General features: G+C 47.0%; 1 protein-coding gene and 1 long non-coding RNA gene across 2 annotated transcripts in view; one reads left to right on the forward strand and one right to left on the reverse strand.

Moving 5' to 3' along the window:
* LOC115204905 (uncharacterized) overlaps positions 1 to 2,218 on the reverse strand; it is a 3,300-nt gene extending 1,082 nt beyond the window's left edge. The window contains exons 1-2 of the long non-coding RNA XR_003880517.1: positions 2,013 to 2,218; positions 378 to 435 (exon numbers count right to left, since the gene is read on the reverse strand). This is a non-coding gene — a long non-coding RNA (uncharacterized LOC115204905). The remainder of the gene's footprint in view (positions 1 to 377; positions 436 to 2,012) is intronic.
* Positions 2,219 to 8,926: 6,708 nt separating this feature from the next.
* Positions 8,927 to 18,816, forward strand: part of LOC115206772 (uncharacterized) — a 31,158-nt gene continuing 21,268 nt past the window's right edge. The window contains exons 1-5 of the mRNA XM_029773974.1: positions 8,927 to 9,155; positions 15,031 to 15,270; positions 16,111 to 16,203; positions 16,584 to 16,688; positions 17,157 to 17,266. Coding sequence (XP_029629834.1) covers positions 8,927 to 9,155; positions 15,031 to 15,270; positions 16,111 to 16,203; positions 16,584 to 16,688; positions 17,157 to 17,266 — 777 coding nt within the window. The remainder of the gene's footprint in view (positions 9,156 to 15,030; positions 15,271 to 16,110; positions 16,204 to 16,583; positions 16,689 to 17,156; positions 17,267 to 18,816) is intronic.

An 18,816-nucleotide genomic window follows, 5' to 3' on the forward strand; every position in this document is an offset into this window, starting at 1 on the left:
CTTCTGTCAGAGCTCAGCTTCCTCATATCCCAATTGGTGAGTTTGTCTATGAGGCTGAAATTGTAAAGGACAGTCCTAACAGGATGAGATCAAGCTGAGCTGTTACTCCATGGGAGGGAGGGAGGGTAGGAGTGAGAGAGAGAGAGAGAGACAGAGAGAGAGAGAGAGAGAGAGAGAGAGAGAGAGAGAGAGAGAGAGAGAGAGAGAGAGAGAGGGAGGGAGAGACAGACAGAGAGAGAGAGAGAGAGAGAGAGAGAGAGAGACAGAGAGAGCGAGAGAGACAGACAGACAGACAGAGAGAGAGAGAGAGAGAGAGAGAGAGGGAGAGAGAGAGAGACAGAGAGAGAGAGGAGGGATCAAGCTGAGCTGTTACTGACCATCCAGGGCTGACTTTTGGAGTCGTCTCAGTGTAACAGACACAGGTCTGAAGGATCTCTGAGAAACACAGTAAGAGACATATATGCATAGTCACTTTAACCATATCGACATGTACATACTACCTCAATCAGCCCGACTTACCGGTGTCTGTATATAGCCACGCTTCTCTTATTTTCCAATGTCTTTTTACTGTTGTTTTATTTCTTTACTTACCTACACACACACACACACGCACACACACACACATACTTTTTTTTTGCACTATTGGTTAGAGCCTGTAAGTAAGCATTTCACTGTAAGGTGAAATATAAATACACCTGTTGTATTCGGCACACGTGACAAATAAACTTTGATTTGAATTGAAGTTCAACATGGTAGCAGCTCAACATGGTAGTAGGGCAACATGGTAGAAGAATAACATGGTAGCAACACAACATGGTAGCATCACAACATGTTAGCAGAACAACATGGTAGAAACATAACATGTTAGCAACATAACATGGTAGCAGAGCAACATGGTAACAGCACAACATGGTAGAAGAGCAACATGGTAGCAGCACAACATGGTTGAAGAGCAACATGGTAGCAACACAACATGGTAGCAGAGCAACATGGTAGAAACACAACATTTACATTTACATTTACTTTACATTTAACTCATTTAGCAGACGCTCTTATCCAGAACGACTTACTAATTGGTGCGTTCACCTTATGATATCCAGTGGAACAACCACTTTACAGTAGTGCATCTAAATCTTTTAAGGGGGGGGGGTTAGAAGGATTACTTTATCCTATCCTAGGTATTCCTTAAAGAGGTGGGGTTTCAGGTGTCTCCGGAAGGTGGTGATTGACTCCGCTGGTAGAATCACAACATGGTAGCAGAACAACATGGTAGAAACATAACATGGTAGCATCATAACATGGTAGAAGAGCAACATGGTAACAGCACAACATGGTAGCAGAGCAACATGGTAGAAGCACAACATGGTAGAATCACAACATGGTAGAAACACAACATGGCAGTAGAGCAACATGGTAGCAACACAACATGGTAGCAGAGCAACATGGTAGAAGCACAACATGGAATCAGAGCAATATGGTAGCAGAGCAACATGGTAGAAACACAACATAGTAGAAACACAACATGGTAGCAGAGCAACATGGTAGCAACACAACATGGTAACAACACAACATGGTAGCAGAGCAAAATGTTAGCAGAGCAACATGGTAGCAACACAACATGGTAGCAACAAAACATGGTAGCAACTCAACATGGTAGAAACACAACAATGTAGAAACACAACATGGTAGGAGAGCAACATGCCACTGGCAGGTTTCTTGGGCTCAACCTCTACTAATGTACTGACAGGTTTCTGGGTCTCTATCCTCTAACCTCTAACTTCTACTAATATACTGACAGGTTTCTAGGACTTTAACCTCTAACTACTAATATACTGACAGGTTTCTAGGTCTCTAACCTCTGACCTCTACTAATATACTGACAGGTTTCTAGGTCTCTAACACAATGAGGCAGTTGAACAGAAAAATACATTTCAAACTAAATAATTGAATATAAGTTTCATATACTGTAGGTTATGCCTGGTGACCATATTGACCACATGACTGAGTCTTACCTGTACTTTGGAGAGCATGTCTGTGTGTTTGTCTGTCTGTCTTCACTCTCTCTGTGGTTCAACTCTTCCTTGGATGTTTGACTGTCCTCTGCTTGGTCGTTTTTGTCTTTTCTCTCTGTTTCTCCTCCTACTCTCGCTTCTTTGTTGACTTGGGACCGATGGATGGGTGGATGATGTAGCGTAGGTAGAGAGGATGCAAGTTGTCTCTCAGGTGAGGTCTGCCTGTCTTATATGCTGCAGAATGGACAAAAGGTCTGAACTGATACACAACAGGGAGAGGGGCTGGAACTTCCAAAACACCACCTCTACTCCAATCACAAGCTGAGATTTTTCATCATCATCATCATAATCAGAAGGAAGTCATTGACTTCTTAGGTAAGGTATGATGTCACCACTCAAGGGTGGGGCCAAGGGAACTCCAGAAACTCCTCCCACCCTGAAGACAGGATATTTCTGGTGATAAACATCAACATTCCTCCAGAGCATCAGATTAACAGCCTTTCTCTCCGTCCCAGCATCACCTGTTCTTTCTCTCCGTCCCAGCATCACCTGTTCTCTCTCTCCGTCCCAGCATCACCTCTTCTCTCCAGCATCACCTGTTCTCTCCAGCATCACCTCCATCTTGTCCACCACCAGGTAAAAACTCTGTCTGTCTTGTAACTGAATACTCTGTCCACCTCTTCCATGTGTAAATGCACTGTATAGGCTAGTTTCAGATAAAACAATATATTAAAAAAAATATATGAAAAATATTCATGGCACGATTAGTAATAACATGTATTTGATGTAAATATTGACCATATCATGAAAACAGAGAATGTTAAAAACAGCTTTTAGCACTGTGGAGAGAAAGAGAGAGAGAGTGAGAGAGAGAGAGAGCGAGAGAGAGAGGAGAGAAAGAGAGAGAAAGAGAGAGCGCAAAAGAGAGAGACAGAAAGAGGGAGAGGTCTGATATGAATTACTAGAATCCCTCTCTACTAGTTACTAAACTAAAACCAGTCCTCTAACAACATAATACTATACTTGCTGACACATAACAGATATACTGTAGATATAGATACAGATATATATAGATACAGATATACTGTAGATATAGATACAGATATACTGATCAGATATACTGTAGACATAGATACTGTAGACATAGACATAGATAGATATATGTCAGTCTAACAGTTATACTGTATGTCAGTCTAACAGATATACTGTATGTATAGATACAGATATGCTGTATGTGTCCCGTCCTGGCCAGTATAAGGGTTAATTAGTATTGTAGTTTGGTCAGGACGTGGCAGAGGGTATTTGTTTTATGTGGTTCAGGGTGGTGTGTTTGTTTAAAGGGTGTTTGATTTAGTATTTCCGGGTTTTTGGTTGATGGTCTATGTTTATGTATTCTATGGTTAGTCTAGTGTGTGTGTTTCTATGTTGAGTTAATTGGGGTTGGACTTCCAATTGAAGGCAGCTGTTTGGTGTTGCCTTTGATTGGAAGTCCTATATTAGTTGGGTGTGTTTGTCTTGTATTTTGTGGGAGATTGTTCTGTGTGTAGCCTTGTGCCTTACCAGACTGTTTTTTGTCGATCGTAATTCTGTTTGTTATTTTGGGTGTTCATTTTGATAGTTAATAAAAGTCTAGATGAGCCTGCACATACCTGCTGCGTTTTGGTCCTCCTTCACCAACGACAACCGTGACAGAATCTCCCACCAACTATGGACCAAGCAGCAGAGGAAGGAGCAGAGGGACTTCGAGTTGGACTGGCGGGAGAAATGGACCTGGGAGGAAGTTCTGGACGGGGCCGGACCTTGGCACCAGGCTGGGGATTATCGCCGCCCGCAGTGGGAAATTGAGGCAGCCAAGGCAGAGAGGCGGAAGTACGAGGCCATGGACGCGCTGAGGGAGAAGCACGAGAGGCACCCCCAATACATTTTTTTTGGGGGGGCACACGGGTAGTTTGGCTAGGCCTAGGAAGAGCCGGAAGCCAGCTACCCGTGGTTATATGGAGGAGCGTATGGGGTGGAGAGCGCCATGTTTCGCTGAGGAGCGCACTATCTTACCCATACGCACACACAGTCCGGTGCGCGTTATTCCAGCCCCTCGCAGGTGCCGTGCTAGAGCGGGCATCCAGCCTGGTAGGAGGATGCCTGCGCAGCCCATCTGGTCGCCGGTACGCCTCCGAGGACCAGGCTACCCAACTCCCGCTCTACGCACGGCTACCATCAGGCCCCTGCACAGCCCAGTCTGCCCTGTACGAGCACCCCGCTCGTACAGGGCTACTAGTTCCATCCAGCCAAGGCGGGTTGTGCAGGAGGTAAGATCAAGACCGACTGTGCGCCTCCATAGCCCTGGGTTTCCAGCTCCTGTCTCTCGTGCGAACCCGGAAGTGCGTCAACCCAGTCCGACTCGTCCTGTTCCCGCTCCCCGCACTAGCCTGGAGGTGCGTGTTCACAATCTGGTAAGCCCAGTACCAGCACCACGCACCAGGCTTCAAGTGCGTAAACCCAGCCTCGCCAGAAACAGTCACCAGAGCTGTCCCCCTGGCAACAGTCACCAGAGCTGCCCGCCAGTGAACAGTCACCTGAGCTGCCCGCCAGTCAACAGTCACCGGAGCTGCCCGCCAGTCAACAGTCTCCGGAGCTGCCCGCCAGTCAACAGTCCCCGGAGCTGCCCGCCAGTCAACAGTCCCCGGAGCTGCCCGCCAGTCAACAGTCCCCGGAGCTGCCCGCCAGTCAACAGTCGTTGGAGCTGCCCGCCAGTCAACAGTCGTCGGAGCTGCCCGCCAGTCAACAGTCGTCGGAGCTGCCCGCCAGTCAACAGTCGCCGGAGTGGCCAGACTGCGCTGAACTGCCGGAGTGGCCAGACTGCGCTGAACTGCCGGAGTGGCCAGACTGCCCTGAACTGCCGGAGTGGCCAGACTGCCCTGAACTGCCGGAGTGGCCAGACTGCCCAGACTGTCCCGAGCTGCCAGACTGCCCAGACTGTCCCGAGCTGCCAGACTGCCCAGACTGTCCTGAGCTGCCAGACTGCCCAGACTGTCCCGAGCTGCCAGACTGGACAGACTGCCCCGAACTGCCAGAGTAGCCCGACTGTCCGGAACGGCCAGAACCGGAGCCACCTCCTGATATAGGTGGGTTGGGGAGGGGGGGTGTAGCACAGTGCCGTCGTTGACGGCAGCCACCCTCCCTTCCCTCCCTTTAGTAGAGGGGAATTTTTGTTTTGTTGTTTGGGGTTGTTTTTTTTTGTTTTTTGTTTTTAAGGTGCTTCCGGGGTTAGCACCTTTAAGGGGGGGGTACTGTCACATCCTGGCCAGTATAAGGGTTAATTAGTATTGTAGTTTGGTCAGGACGTGGCAGAGGGTATTTGTTTTATGTGGATCAGGGTGATGTGTTTGTTTAAAGGGTGTTTGATTTAGTATTTCCGGGTTTTTGGTTGATGGTCTATGTTTATGTATTCTATGGTTAGTTTAGTGTGTGTTTCTATGTTGAGTTAATTGGGGTTGGACTTCCAATTGAAGGCAGCTGTTTGGAGTTGCCTTTGATTGGAAGTCCTATATTAGTTGGGTGTGTTTGTCTTGTATTTTGTGGGAGATTGTTCTGTGTGTAGCCTTGTGCCTTACCAGACTGTTTTTTGTCGATCGTAATTCTGTTTGTTATTTTGGGTGTTCATTTTGATAGTTAATAAAAGTCAAGATGAGCCTGCACATACCTGCTGCGTTTTGGTCCTCCTTCACCGACGACAACCGTGACAGTATGTCAGTCTAACCGATATACTGTATGTATAGCTACAGATATACTGTATGCCAGTCTAACAGATATACTGTATATCAGTCTAACATATATACTGTATGTATAGATACAGATATACTGTATGTCAGTCTAACAGATATACTGTATGTATAGATACAGATATACTGTATGTCAGTCTAACAGATATACTGTATGTCAGTCTAACAGATATACTGTATGACAGTCTAACAGATATACTGTATGACAGTCTAACAGATATACTGTATGCCAGTCTAACAGATATACTGTATGCCAGTCTAACAGATATACGGTATGTCAGTCTAACAGATATACGGTATGCCAGTCTAACAGATATACTGTCTGTCAGTCTAACAGATATACTGTATGTCAGTCTAACAGATATACTGTATGTCAGTCTAACAGATATACTGTATGATATAGATATAGATATACTGTATGCCAGTCTAACAGATATACTGTATTACAGGCTAACAGATATAGTGTATGCCAGTCTAACAGATATACTGTATGTCAGTCTAACATATATACTGTATGTCAGTCTAACAGATATAGTGTATGATAAAGATACAGATATACTGTATGTCAGTCTAACAGATATACTTTATGTCAGTCTAACAGATATACTGTATGCCAGTCTAACAGATATGCTGAATACCAGTCTAACAGATATACTGTATGTCAGTCTAACAGATATACTGTATGCCAGTCTAACAGATATACTGTATGCCAGTCTAACAGATATACTGTATGCCAGTCTAACAGATATACTGTATGTCAGTCTAACAGATATACTGTATGTCAGTCTAACAGATACACTATATGATATAGCTACAGATATACTGTATGTCAGTCTAGCATATATACTGTATGTCAGTCTAGCAGATATACTGTATGATATAGCTACAGATATACTGTATGTCAGTCTAGCAGATATACTGTATGTCAGTCTAGCAGATATACTGTATGTCAGTCTAACAGATATACTGTATGTCAGTCTAACAGATATACGGTATGCCAGTCTAACAGATATACTGTATGTCAGTCTAACAGATATACTGTATGATATAGATACAGATATACTTATGTCAGTCTAACAGATATACTGTATGTCAGTCTAGCAGATATATTGTATGTCAGTCTAACAGATATACTGTATGATATAGATACAGATATACTGTATGTCAGTCTAACAGATATACTGTATGTCAGTCTAACAGATATACTGTATGCCAGTCTAACAGATTGTTACGGGAATTTCGAATCCCAATGCTAATAATTACCAATCAATAAGCCTTGACTAATCCCCAAGTTTGTAAGACACTGGGTTAATAATAATTAGGCAAGGACTCAGCTTTCTGCAAAAGGTCTGTACAGTTTATTCAGAGAACGTTCTAAAGTAAAAAACTAGCACTCAATCCTTTTATAATCCACACACATATTCCTATCTTTATCTTTATCTATATCCTTCTCAAATAACCAGTACTTTTCCACTCACCACAAAGAACCATAAAGTTTACCACATTCTTCAAGGCTTTCACCTCCCCTCCCCCTTTATGACCCTCTTGGTTTGAAACCTCTCCAATGTTTCTCAATCCTATCACCCCCTATCCTACCATTTAAGAGTGGAACAATTTAGTCATTATTCTAACACATACAAATTATTCTAACACAGATATACTGTATGACAGTGTAACAGATATTCTGTACGACAGTCTAACAGATATTCTGTACGACAGTCTAACAGATATACTGTACGACAGTCTAACAGATATACTGTATGCCAGTCTAACAGATATACAGTATGACAGTCTAACAGATATACTGTATGACAGTCTAACAGATATACTGTACGACAGTCTAACAGATATACTGTATGTCAGTCTAACAGATATACTGTACGACAGTCTAACAGATATACTGTATGTCAGTCTAACAGATATACTGTATGCAAGTCTAACAGATATACTGTATGTCAGTCTAACAGATATACTGTATGTCAGTCTAACAGATATACTGTATGCCAGTCTAACATATATACTGTATGCCAGTCTAACAGATATACTGTATTCATTCATAAATGTTTTCTCATAACAAGTGTAGTTTGCTGGGTTCCATCTAGAGGGAGCTGTGAACTTTCTGTTCACAGACAAATAACATGAAGTATTGAGATAAATCTGACCTGCTCCGTATCCAGGAAGCCTGTCAGACTAGAACTGCTGAGCTAGGATCAGTTAGCATGAAGAATGTCTGTCTGTCTGTCTGTCTGTCTGTCTGTCTGTCTGTCTGTCTGTCTGTCTGTCTGTCTGTCTGTCTGTCTGTCTGTCTGTCTGTCTGTCTGTCTGTCTGTCTGTCTGTCTGTCTGTCTGTCTGTCTGTCTGTCTGTCTGTCTGTCTGTCTGTCTGTGTAAGGAGGATCTGACTGTGTCATCTATCCTGTCAACAAAACATTTATCCTTCATGATGGCCTGGCTCCGTGATATCATCAGCTCTGCAAATATATCTTCTGGTTTATTGTTCAAAACACATTTATACTTTATTTCCATTCCACAGGATAAAGAAAAGAGCAAATATTAGGTTTAAGTGTATAGCTAGAGGAAGGCTTAGATAGTCCCAGCCATGGGTTGGAGGAGCAGGTTGACAGACAGACCAGCCAACTACACCAGCTAGGTTGCATCCTAAATTGCCCCCTACTCCCTATATACGTTAGTGCACTACTTTTGACCAGGTTCCCCATAGGAAAGAGGGAGCCAAGGAGGGCTCAGCCTAGAACCTTGTGGTTAAACATTTGACCTAAGGCTGGAATAAAAGCCTACTGAATAACTTATATTTTTATCATTCAGCCGTCTCTCTCTCTCTTTCTTTATTTTATAGTTGTCTCTCATGTTTACATGATATTATGCTCTTCTCTGATGTTTTACAGCTGTAGCTAAACCACTGACGCCATGGCAACCTTGGATGGTTTTCCCGCCAGTTTCTATGGGGAGCCGGGGGTGTTGGGTATGGTGGCCAATGGGATCAGTGCATTCATGGTTCTACTGCAGAATTTCAACACAGCTAGAACCGGAGTATCTGCCGAGGGGGTGGAGAACATTCTGGCAGGTACGCTAATCAATCAATCAATCAATCCATCCACCCATCATGATCACTTTCACAATGACTAACCCTACTCTATTCCCTATTCTTGCTGTGTTGTGTTTCAGGTGGTTGTTCAACATCACTAACTGTGTTGTGTTTTCAGGTGTTCATCTCATCCTGATAGATGGAGTGTGTCAGCTGATTGCCGGCCTCCTGTCGTTCCGTAAATACGACCACCTGAGTGGCACCGCCTTCATTGGCTATGCAGCTCTCTGGGGCAGCTATGGTGCCACACGCATCTTCCTGGGTGCGTCCCAACCAATCACAACTATCCTGACCCTGTCACATGACCTGATGAGTAACATGACCCCGCCTACTGCCCTCACGACCAACCTATCCCTGTCTGCTGAACTCTGGAACAGCACCTTGCAGAGCCCTGATTGGTTGTCTCTCCTGCCCATCCCCCAGTCCGCCATCGCGGGATTGGTCCCCTACATCCTTCTATCCTTCCTATTGGCCTTCTGCTCTGCCATGGTAAATGTCATCATGCCCTTCGTGTTCGGCGCCATCACGCTGACCCTGCTGTTTGAGGCTGTGGTGGTGGGCGTGTCCTCGGCCTGGCCACTGGTCGTCTCTGGCATTCTAGAACTCCTCATCCTCCTTTTCGCCGTGTACGGCAGCGCCGCCCTGTTGGTGAAAGGTCTGGCGCAGTGCTATGTCCTCAAAGGGTTCGGCACGCCCCTGTTCAACGTGCTCCTGCTGGGGACCAACAGCCCTGCGGCCAGCGCCCAGAGCCTGGGACAGGAGAAAAAGAAGAACACCAAGTATGCTGAACCCCAGGCGCTCTTCTTCTTCTGTGACACGGTATCGCCCTTCATCATGTTGTTCTACAGCTTTGGATACGTCACGTCTTTCTCCCTGGGTGCTGTGTGGGTCTCCATCATCTCTGCTGCTCAACTCCTCTCTAGCTACTATGCTCACCTGCGGCAAGATGGCTACCTGGTCACCAAGGCCGGCCTGCATGCCACCTACTGGCTTACCAAGGCGTGGGAGGAGTTTGTGTTGTCGGCTGTGATCGTGTCAGAGCCGGAGGGAGAGGTGGCTACTGGAAAACAGGCGATGGTTGGTGATTGGTTTTTCGTGGCGGTGGCGCTCCTCCTCCTAGTGGTCAGTCTGAGTAATGACGCCCTGGAGGTTACCCATAATGCTCTGTTCCTGCTGCTGTCCATCTCCACGGTCCCCCAGATCCCCCTCCAGGGATACTATGTGTTCTTCGGGGTGTCCTGTTCCCTGTTTGCCACCGCTTCACTCTACGGGACATTTTGCCGCCTCATCAACACCATCGCTGAGAAGAGTCTGATCCCGGTGGGTCCTCAGCCCATCTCCTCCGACCGTCTCCGCTCCATCCTGTCCTGTTGTTGCTCCCCGGGGAAACTCCAGGGGGCGCTGCCTTCATCATCATCATCAGCATCATCCCCGACCAATCAGATCCCTGACGCTCTGTTCTACATTTACATTACATTTACATTTAAGTCATTTAGCAGACACTCTTATCCAGAGAGACTTACAAATTGGTGCATTCACCTTATGATATCCAGTGGAACAACCACTTTACAATAGTGCATCTAAATCTTTTAGGGGGGGGTTAGAAGGATTACTTTATCCTATCCCAGGTATTCCTTAAAGAGGTGGGGTTTCAGGTGTCTCCGGAAGGTGATGATTGACTCCGCTGTCCTGGCGTCGTGAGGGAGCTTGTTCCACCATTGGGGTGCCAGAGCAGCGAACAGTTTGGACTGGGCTGAGCGGGAACCGTGCTTCCTCAGAGGTAGGGGGGCCAGCAGGCCAGAGGTGGATGAACGCAGTGCCCTTGTTTGGGTGTAGGGCCTGATCAGAGCCTGAAGGTATGGAGGTGCCGTTCCCCTCACAGCTCCGAAGGCAAGCACCATGGTCTTGTAGCGGATGCGAGCTTCAACTGGAAGCCAGTGGAGAGAGCGGAGAAGCGGGGTGACGTGAGAGAACTTGGGAAGGTTGAACACCAGACAGGCTGCGGCGTTCTGGATGAGTTGTAGGGGTTTAATGGCACAGGCAGGGAGCCACGCCAACAGCGAGTTGCAGTAATCCAGACGGGAGATGACAAGTGCCTGGATTAGGACCTGCGTCGCTTCCTGTGTGAGGCAGGGTCGTACTCTGCGAATGTTGTAGAGCATGAACCTACAGGATCGGGTCACCGCCTTGATGTTAGTGGAGAACGACAGGGTGTTGTCCAGGATCACGCCAAGGTTCTTAGCACTCTGGGAGGAGGACACAAGGGAGTTGTCAACCGTGATGGCGAGATCATGGAATGGGCAGTCCTTCCCCGGGAGGAAGAGCAGCTCCGTGTTGCCGAGGTTCAGCTTGAGGTGGTGATCCGTCATCCACACTGATATGTCTGCCAGACATGCAGAGATGCGATTCGCCGCCTGGTTATCAGAAGGGGGAAAGGAGAAGATTAATTGTGTGTCGTCTGCATAGCAATGATAGGAGAGACCATGTGAGGATATGACAGAGTCAAGTGACTTGGTGTATAGCGAGAATAGGAGAGGGCCTAGAACAGAGCCCTGGGGGACACCAGTGGTGAGAGCGCGTGGTGCGGAGACAGATTCTCGCCACGCCACCTGGTAGGAGCGACCTGTCAGGTAGGACGCAATCCAAGCGTGGGCCGCGCCGGAGATGCCCAACTCGGAGAGGGTGGAGAGGAGGATCTGATGGTTCACAGTATCAAAGGCAGCACGTAGGTCTAGAAGGATGAGAGCAGAGGAGAGAGAGTTAGCTTTAGCAGTGCGGAGAGCCTCCGTGACACAGAGAAGAGCAGTCTCAGTTGAATGACCAGTCTTGAAACCTGACTGATTAGGATCAAGAAGGTCATTCTGAGAGAGATAGCAGGAGAGCTGGCCAAGGACGGCACGTTCAAGAGTTTTGGAGAGAAAAGAAAGAAGGGATACTGGTCTGTAGTTGTTGACATGGGAGGGATCGAGTGTAGGTTTTTTCAGAAGGGGTGCAACTCTCGCTCTCTTGAAGACGGAAGGGACGTAGCCAGCGGTCAAGGATGAGCTGATGAGCGAGGTGAGGTAGGGGAGAAGGTCTCCGGAAATGGTCTGGAGAAGAGAGGAGGGGATAGGGTCAAGTGGGCAGGTTGTTGGGCGGCCGGCCGTCACAAGACGCGAGATTTTATCTGGAGAGAGAGGGGAGAAAGAGGTCAAAGCACTGGGTAGGGCAGTGTGAGCAGGACCAGCGGTGTCGTTTGACTTAGCAAACGAGGATCGGATATCGTCAACCTTCTTTTCAAAATGGTTGACGAAGTCATCCGCAGAGAGGGAGGAGGGGGGGGGGAGGGGGAGGAGGATTCAGGAGGGAGGAGAAGGTGGCAAAGAGCTTCCTAGGGTTAGAGGCAGATGCTTGGAATTTAGAGTGGTAGAAAGTGGCTTTAGCAGCAGAGACAGAAGAGGAGAATGTAGAGAGGAGGGAGTGAAAGGATGCCAGGTCCGAAGGGAGGCGAGTTTTCCTCCATTTCCGCTCGGCTGCCCGGAGCCCTGTTCTGTGAGCTCGCAGTGAGTCGTCGAGCCACGGAGCAGGAGGGGAGGACCGAGCCGGCCTGGAGGATAGGGGACAGAGAAAATCAAAGGATGCAGAAAGGGAGGAGAGGAGGCAGAATCAGGAGATAGGTTGGAGAAGGTTTGAGCAGAGGGAAGAGATGATAGGATGGAAGAGGAGAGAGTAGCGGGAGAGAGAGAGCGAAGGTTGGGACGGCGCAATACCATCCGAGTAGGGGCAGAGTGAGAAGTGTTGGATGAGAGCGAGAGGGGAAAGGATACAAGGTAGTGGTCGGAGATTTGGAGGGGAGTTGCAATGAGATTAGTGGAAGAACAGCATCTAGTAAAGATGAGGTCAAGCGTATTGCCTGCCTTGTGAGTAGGGGGGGAAGGTGAGAGGGTGAGGTCAAAAGAGGAGAGGAGGGGAAAGGAGGCAGAGAGGAATGAGTCAAAGGTAGACGTGGGGAGGTTAACCTCTCTGGGGTATGTGGGACGATTTCGTCCCACCTACGTAACAGCTACTGAAATTCCAGTGGCGCGATTTTTGAATCGTTAGAAATACTATTACTTCAATTTCTCAAACATATGACTATTTTACAGCTATTTAAAGACAAGAATCTCGTTAATCTAACCCCACTGTCCGATTTCAAAAAGGCTTTACAACGAAAGCAAAACATTAGATTATGTCAGCAGAGTGCCCAGCCAGAAAAAATCAGACACCCATTTTTCAAGCTAGCATATCATGTCACATAAACCCAAACCACAGCTAAATGCAGCACTAACCTTTGATGATCTTCATCAGATGACACACCTAGGACATTGTGTTATACAATACATGCATGTCTGTTCAATCAAGTTCATATTTATATCAAAAACCAGCTTTTTGCATTAGCATGTGACGTTCAGAAAAAGCATAACCCCCGCAAACTTCCGGGGAATTTACTAACAGTTTGCTAAATTACTCACGATAAACGTTCACAAAAAGCATAACAATTATTTTAAGAATTATAGATACATTACTCCTCTATGCACTCGATATGTCCGATTTTAAAATAGCTTTTCGGATGAAGCACATTTTGCAATAATCTAAGTACATAGCCCGGCATTACAGGGCTAGCTATTTAGATACCCACCCAGGTCAGCCTCCACCAAAATCACATTTCCTATAAGAAAAATGTTCTTACCTTGCTTGTTCTTCATCAGAATACACTGCCAGGACTTCTACTTCAATAACAAATGTTGGTTTGGTCCCAAATAATCCATCGTTATATCCAAACAGCGACGTTTTGTTCGTGAGTTCTAGACACTATCAGAATGCTTCTTCACGGTCCCGCGCATGGCGCATTGGCGTGTCAAAAATGTCTAAATATTCCATTACCGTACTTCGAAGCATGTCAACCGCTGTTTAAAACCAATTTTTATGCCATTTAACTCGTAGATAAGTGATAATATTCCGACCGGGAGTATGCATTGAGCCTAAACAGCCGAATAAAATTTCTCCTCAGAAGCGACTCGTGCACGCGCCTCATTCAAAGGTCCTCGGAGCAGCCACTTACAAAAGGTGATAATGTGTTTCAGCCTGAGGCTCCCTCGTAAACCTTCAGTTATTTCCCGGGCTCTGAGAGCCTATCGGAGCCCTGGGAATTGTCACGTTACAGCTAAGATCCTTACTTTTCAATAAAAAGATGCAAGACGCACGACTCCTTGTCAGACAGGGTACTTCCTGCTTGAAACCTTGTCAGGTTTTTGCCTGCCATAGGAGTTCTGTTATACTCACAGACACCATTCAAACAGTTTTAGAAAATTCAGAGTGTTTTCTATCCAAACCTGAACAATAATATGCATATTCTAGCTTCTGAGTTGGTGTAGGAGGCAGTTAAAAATGGGAACATATTTTTTCCAAAATTCTCAATACTGCCCCCTAGCCCAGACAGGTTAAAGTCACCCAGAACTGTGAGAGGTGAGCCATCCTCAGGAAAGGAACTTATCAAGGTGTCAAGCTCATTGATGAACTCTCCAAGGGAACCTGGAGGGCGATAAATGATAAGGATGTTAAGCTTGAAAGGGCTGGTAACTGTGACAGCATGGAATTCAAATGAGGAGATAGACAGATGGGTCAGGGGAGAAAGAGAGAATGTCCACTTGGGAGAGATGAGGATTCCAGTGCCACCACCCCGCTGGCTCGATGCTCTAGGGGTATGCGAGAATACGTGGGCAGATGAGGAGAGAGCAGTAGGAGTAGCAGTGTTATCTGTGGTAATCCATGTTTCCGTCAGCGCCAGGAAGTCTAGGGACTGGAGGGTAGCATAGGCTGAGATGAACTCAGCCTTGTTGGCCGCAGACCGGCAGTTCCAGAGGCTGCCGGAGACCTGGAACTCCACGTGGGTCGTGCGCGATGGGACCACCAGGTTAGAGTGGCAGCGGCCACGCGGTGTGAAGCGTTTGTATGGCCTGTGCAGAGGGGAGAGAACAGGGATAGACAGATACATAGTTGACAAGCTACAGAAGTGTTGTTTCTTGTATTATTGTCTCTTGTGTCTTTAGAGAACTGTTTCACTTTGATATCCTTTTTCTTCTGTCCTGATTTTCTCTTTCTTTTCTTCTGTTAACTAGATATTCTTTGTCTGTTCTACCTGACCAACGGTGTGGCCGCTCTCTCGGCGCTCCACACGGCCTCATCCAGTCAGAGCGTGACCTTCCTGCAGCTGAGTGTTCCCTGTGTTCTGGTATCTGGAGCGGTGGTACAGGGGTTCGTCAGCAGGCTGCAGGTCAGAGGAGGACAGCGGTTTGGCTCCGTCATCCCATCCTTCTACCTGTCTGTCTGGGCCACCTGGACATGGTACCGCTTCACAGGTATGTGGATGACTTCAAGCTAACCCTAACCAATCCTAACTGGAGTTACGTTTTTGCATAACTAGGGAAACCCCCATAAAAATTCAGAATCCAGCCACCCGAGCCATAGAATGTTCTTTCTGCTAGCGCACGGCAAGCGGTACCGATGCACCAAGTCTGCAACCAACAGGACCCTGAACAGCTTCTACCTCTTCTACCCTGTATATATAGCCATGTAATTACCTGGTACCCCGTATATATAGCCATGTTATTATCTGGTACCCTGTATATATAGCCATGTTATTACCTGGTACCCTGTATATATAGCCATGTAATTACCTGGTACCCCGTATATATAGCCATGTTATTATCTGGTACCCTGTATATATAGCCATGTTGTTACCTGGTACCCTGTATATATAGCCATGTTATTATCTGGTACCCTGCATATATAGCCATGTTATTATCTGGTACCCTGTGTATATAGCCATGTTATTACCTGGTACCCTGTATATATAGCCATGTTATTATCTGGTACCCTGTTTATATATCCATGTTATTACCTGGTACCCTGTTGTTGTTGATGTTGTTGTTGATATTGTTGTTGTTGTTGTTGATGTTGTTGTTGATGTTGTTGTTATTGATGTTGTTGTTATTGATGTTGTTGTTGTTGATGTTGTTGTTCTTGTTAATGTTGTTGATGTTGTTGTTGTTGATGTTGATGTTGTTGTTGTTGTTGTTGTTCATGTTGATGTTGTTACTGTTGATGTGGTTGTTATTAATGTTGTTGTTCATGTTGTTGTTGCTGTCTCCATGCTCTGTTGCCTGTTTCAGTAAAACATCTCTGTGTTCTTTTCTCAGGCCCCTTGCTGCAGATCTCTCCAGTAGGATCCTATGGGTTTACAGCTGGAGCCATCGCTTTCCTGGTCATCAACGCTTTCCTCGTGCTCATTGGTCAGTCTTTAAATGACATCACCTCTATCTACCTCTTCTCCTGCTGCAACACAGAGGGAGAGAAGAACTGAGGTAGTGGTTGTTTCCCTAATGGCATCCTATTCCCTATACAGCCCCATGGGCCCTAGTCAAAAGTAGTGCACTATATAGAGAATAGGGCCCTGGTCTAAAGTAGTGAACTACATAGGGAATAGGGCCCTGGTCAAAAGTAGTGAACTATATAGGGAATAGGGCCCTGGTCAACAGTAGTGCACTATATAGGGAATAGGGTGCAATTTGGGATGCATCCGGTGTCTCATCTTGTGTTCCCTCTCCATGGAAACCTGGTCCTAACCCTCTCCATGGTAACCTGGTCCTAACCCTCTCCATGTCCCCTCCAGCTGCGTATGGTAACCTGGTCCTCTTGTCTCTGACCGTGGTCATGGAGGCTGTCCTGGTGTGTTTCCTCCTGTCCACCCTGCAACAGCTACCCTACCAGCTGGAGAGTAAGTAACCTGCTTTTCACCTCCCTACACTGACAGGACTCATATTCTACATAAACGGCTCAGGAGGCTACTGAGGGGAGAACGGCTCATAATAATACCGGAACAGAGCAAATGGAATGGCATCAAACATATGGAAACTATGTGTTTGATGTATTTGCTACCATTCCACTGATTCCGCTCCAGTCAATAGAACAAGCCCTTTCTCCCCAATGAAGGTTCCACCAACCTCTTGTGATATACAGTAAGGCTGAATCCCAAAACCAACACTTGGCCATCTGCCCTTTATCGAGTGATCAAAGTAGTTGAAGTGTTGGGTTTGTGATTCAGCCAGTGTTATGTGGTATCCATTGTGACCGTATATCAATATGTTTGCTGCTCAAACAATACCTGTATAATGTACACATTATTTTGCTATCTAGATGTCAGCTGTGTTACTGTTCTAACACATTTCTGCCGTTGTTCTTGTAGTTGCCATGCTAGCTGTGTTCTCTGTCATCTGTCTATATGGAACCCTGGCATCACTGGTCAACTCTACCTTCCGTCCGAGTGTGATGCCCATGGGGCCTCCACTGGTTAAGGTGAGAACAAGGCACTATTCCATTCTGTTGCATTCCACTGGATGAGCTGATAAGTAGAATGGAGTGGGTTCATGTGTTTCATTCCATTTCATTCTACTTGTCACGTCCTGACCAGTAAAGGGGTTATTTGTTATTATAGTTTGGTCAGGATGTGGCATGGGGTATTTGTTTTATATGGTTTGGGGTGTGTGTGTATGTAGAGGGGTGTTTGAATTATGTATTCCGGGTTTTTGGTCATTGTTCTATGTTTGTATATGTCTATGTCTGTTCTAGGGTGTTTAGATCTATGTTTAGGTATTTGGGATTGGGGCCTTCAATTGGAGGCAGCTGTTTATCGTTGCCTCTGATTGAAGGTCCTATAATTAGGAGTATGTTTGTTTTGGGAATTGTGGGAGGTTGTTCTTTGTACTGCTGTGTGAGCCTACAAGACTGTTCGTTCGTTTATTGTTTTGTTTATTAGTCGTGTTCACAATAAAAGTTAAGATGAACACTCAACCCGCTGCGCCTTGGTCCATTCACTACGACGACCGTTACAGAACCTCCCACCACCAATGGACCAAGCAGCGGGCCCAGGAGGAGGAAGGATCCTGGGCCAGGGAAAAAAGGGAATGGAGGACATCTTGGACATGGGAGGAGATAATGGCAGGGGACAAGACCCTGCCATGGAGACAGGTGGAGACAGCAAGAGAGGAACGGCGAAGGTGAAACGAAGACCGGGACTGTTACAGGGGTACACAGTTGGCATTTAAGCCTGAGAGGCAGCCCCAAGAAATATTTTTTTTGGGGCACACGGGTAGTTTGGCTGGGCCAGGATTAAGCCGCAAGCCAACTCCCCGTGCTTATTGGAGGCAGCCTATTACTGGTCAGGTCCCGTGCTTTGGAGTGATGCGCACGGCGTCGAGGCCAAGTATCCACAGGCCGGTGTGCACGGTGCCAGCGCCCCGCATTTGCCAGGGGGAAGCGGGCATCCCCCTGGCAAATGGCCAGTGCGCCTTCACGTTCCAGTGTATCCTGTTCCCGCCCCTCGCACTAGCCGTGAGGTGCGTGTCTCCAGTCTGGCACATCCAAAGCCAGCACCACGCACCAGGCTTCCAGTGCGTCAGCCCAGTCCAGTACATCCTGTTCCTGCTCCTCGCACTAGCCTTGAGGTGCATGTCTCCAGTTTGATACCTCCAATATCAGCCCCACACACCAGGCTTCCAGTGAGTCAGCCCAGTCCAACTCGTCCTGTTCCTGCTCCCCGCACTAGCCCTGAGGTGCGTGTCACCAGTCTGGCACCTCCACTACCAGCACCACGCACCAGGCTTCCAGTGCGTCAGCCCAGTCCAACTCGTCCGGTTCCTGCTCCCCGCACTAGCCCTGAGGTGCATGTCACCAGTCTGGCACTCCACTACCAGCACCACGCACCAGGCTTCCAGTGCGTCAGCCCAGTCCAACTCGTCCTGTTCCTGCTCCCCGCACTAGCCCTGAGGTGCGTGTCTCCAGTCTGGTACCTCCACTACCAGCCCCACGCATCAGGCTTCCAGTGCGTCAGCCCAGTCCAGAGTGTC

The sequence above is a fragment of the Salmo trutta genome, chromosome 13 (assembly GCF_901001165.1).
Source record: "Salmo trutta chromosome 13, fSalTru1.1, whole genome shotgun sequence".
NCBI classification, from domain to species: Eukaryota; Metazoa; Chordata; class Actinopteri; order Salmoniformes; family Salmonidae; genus Salmo; species Salmo trutta.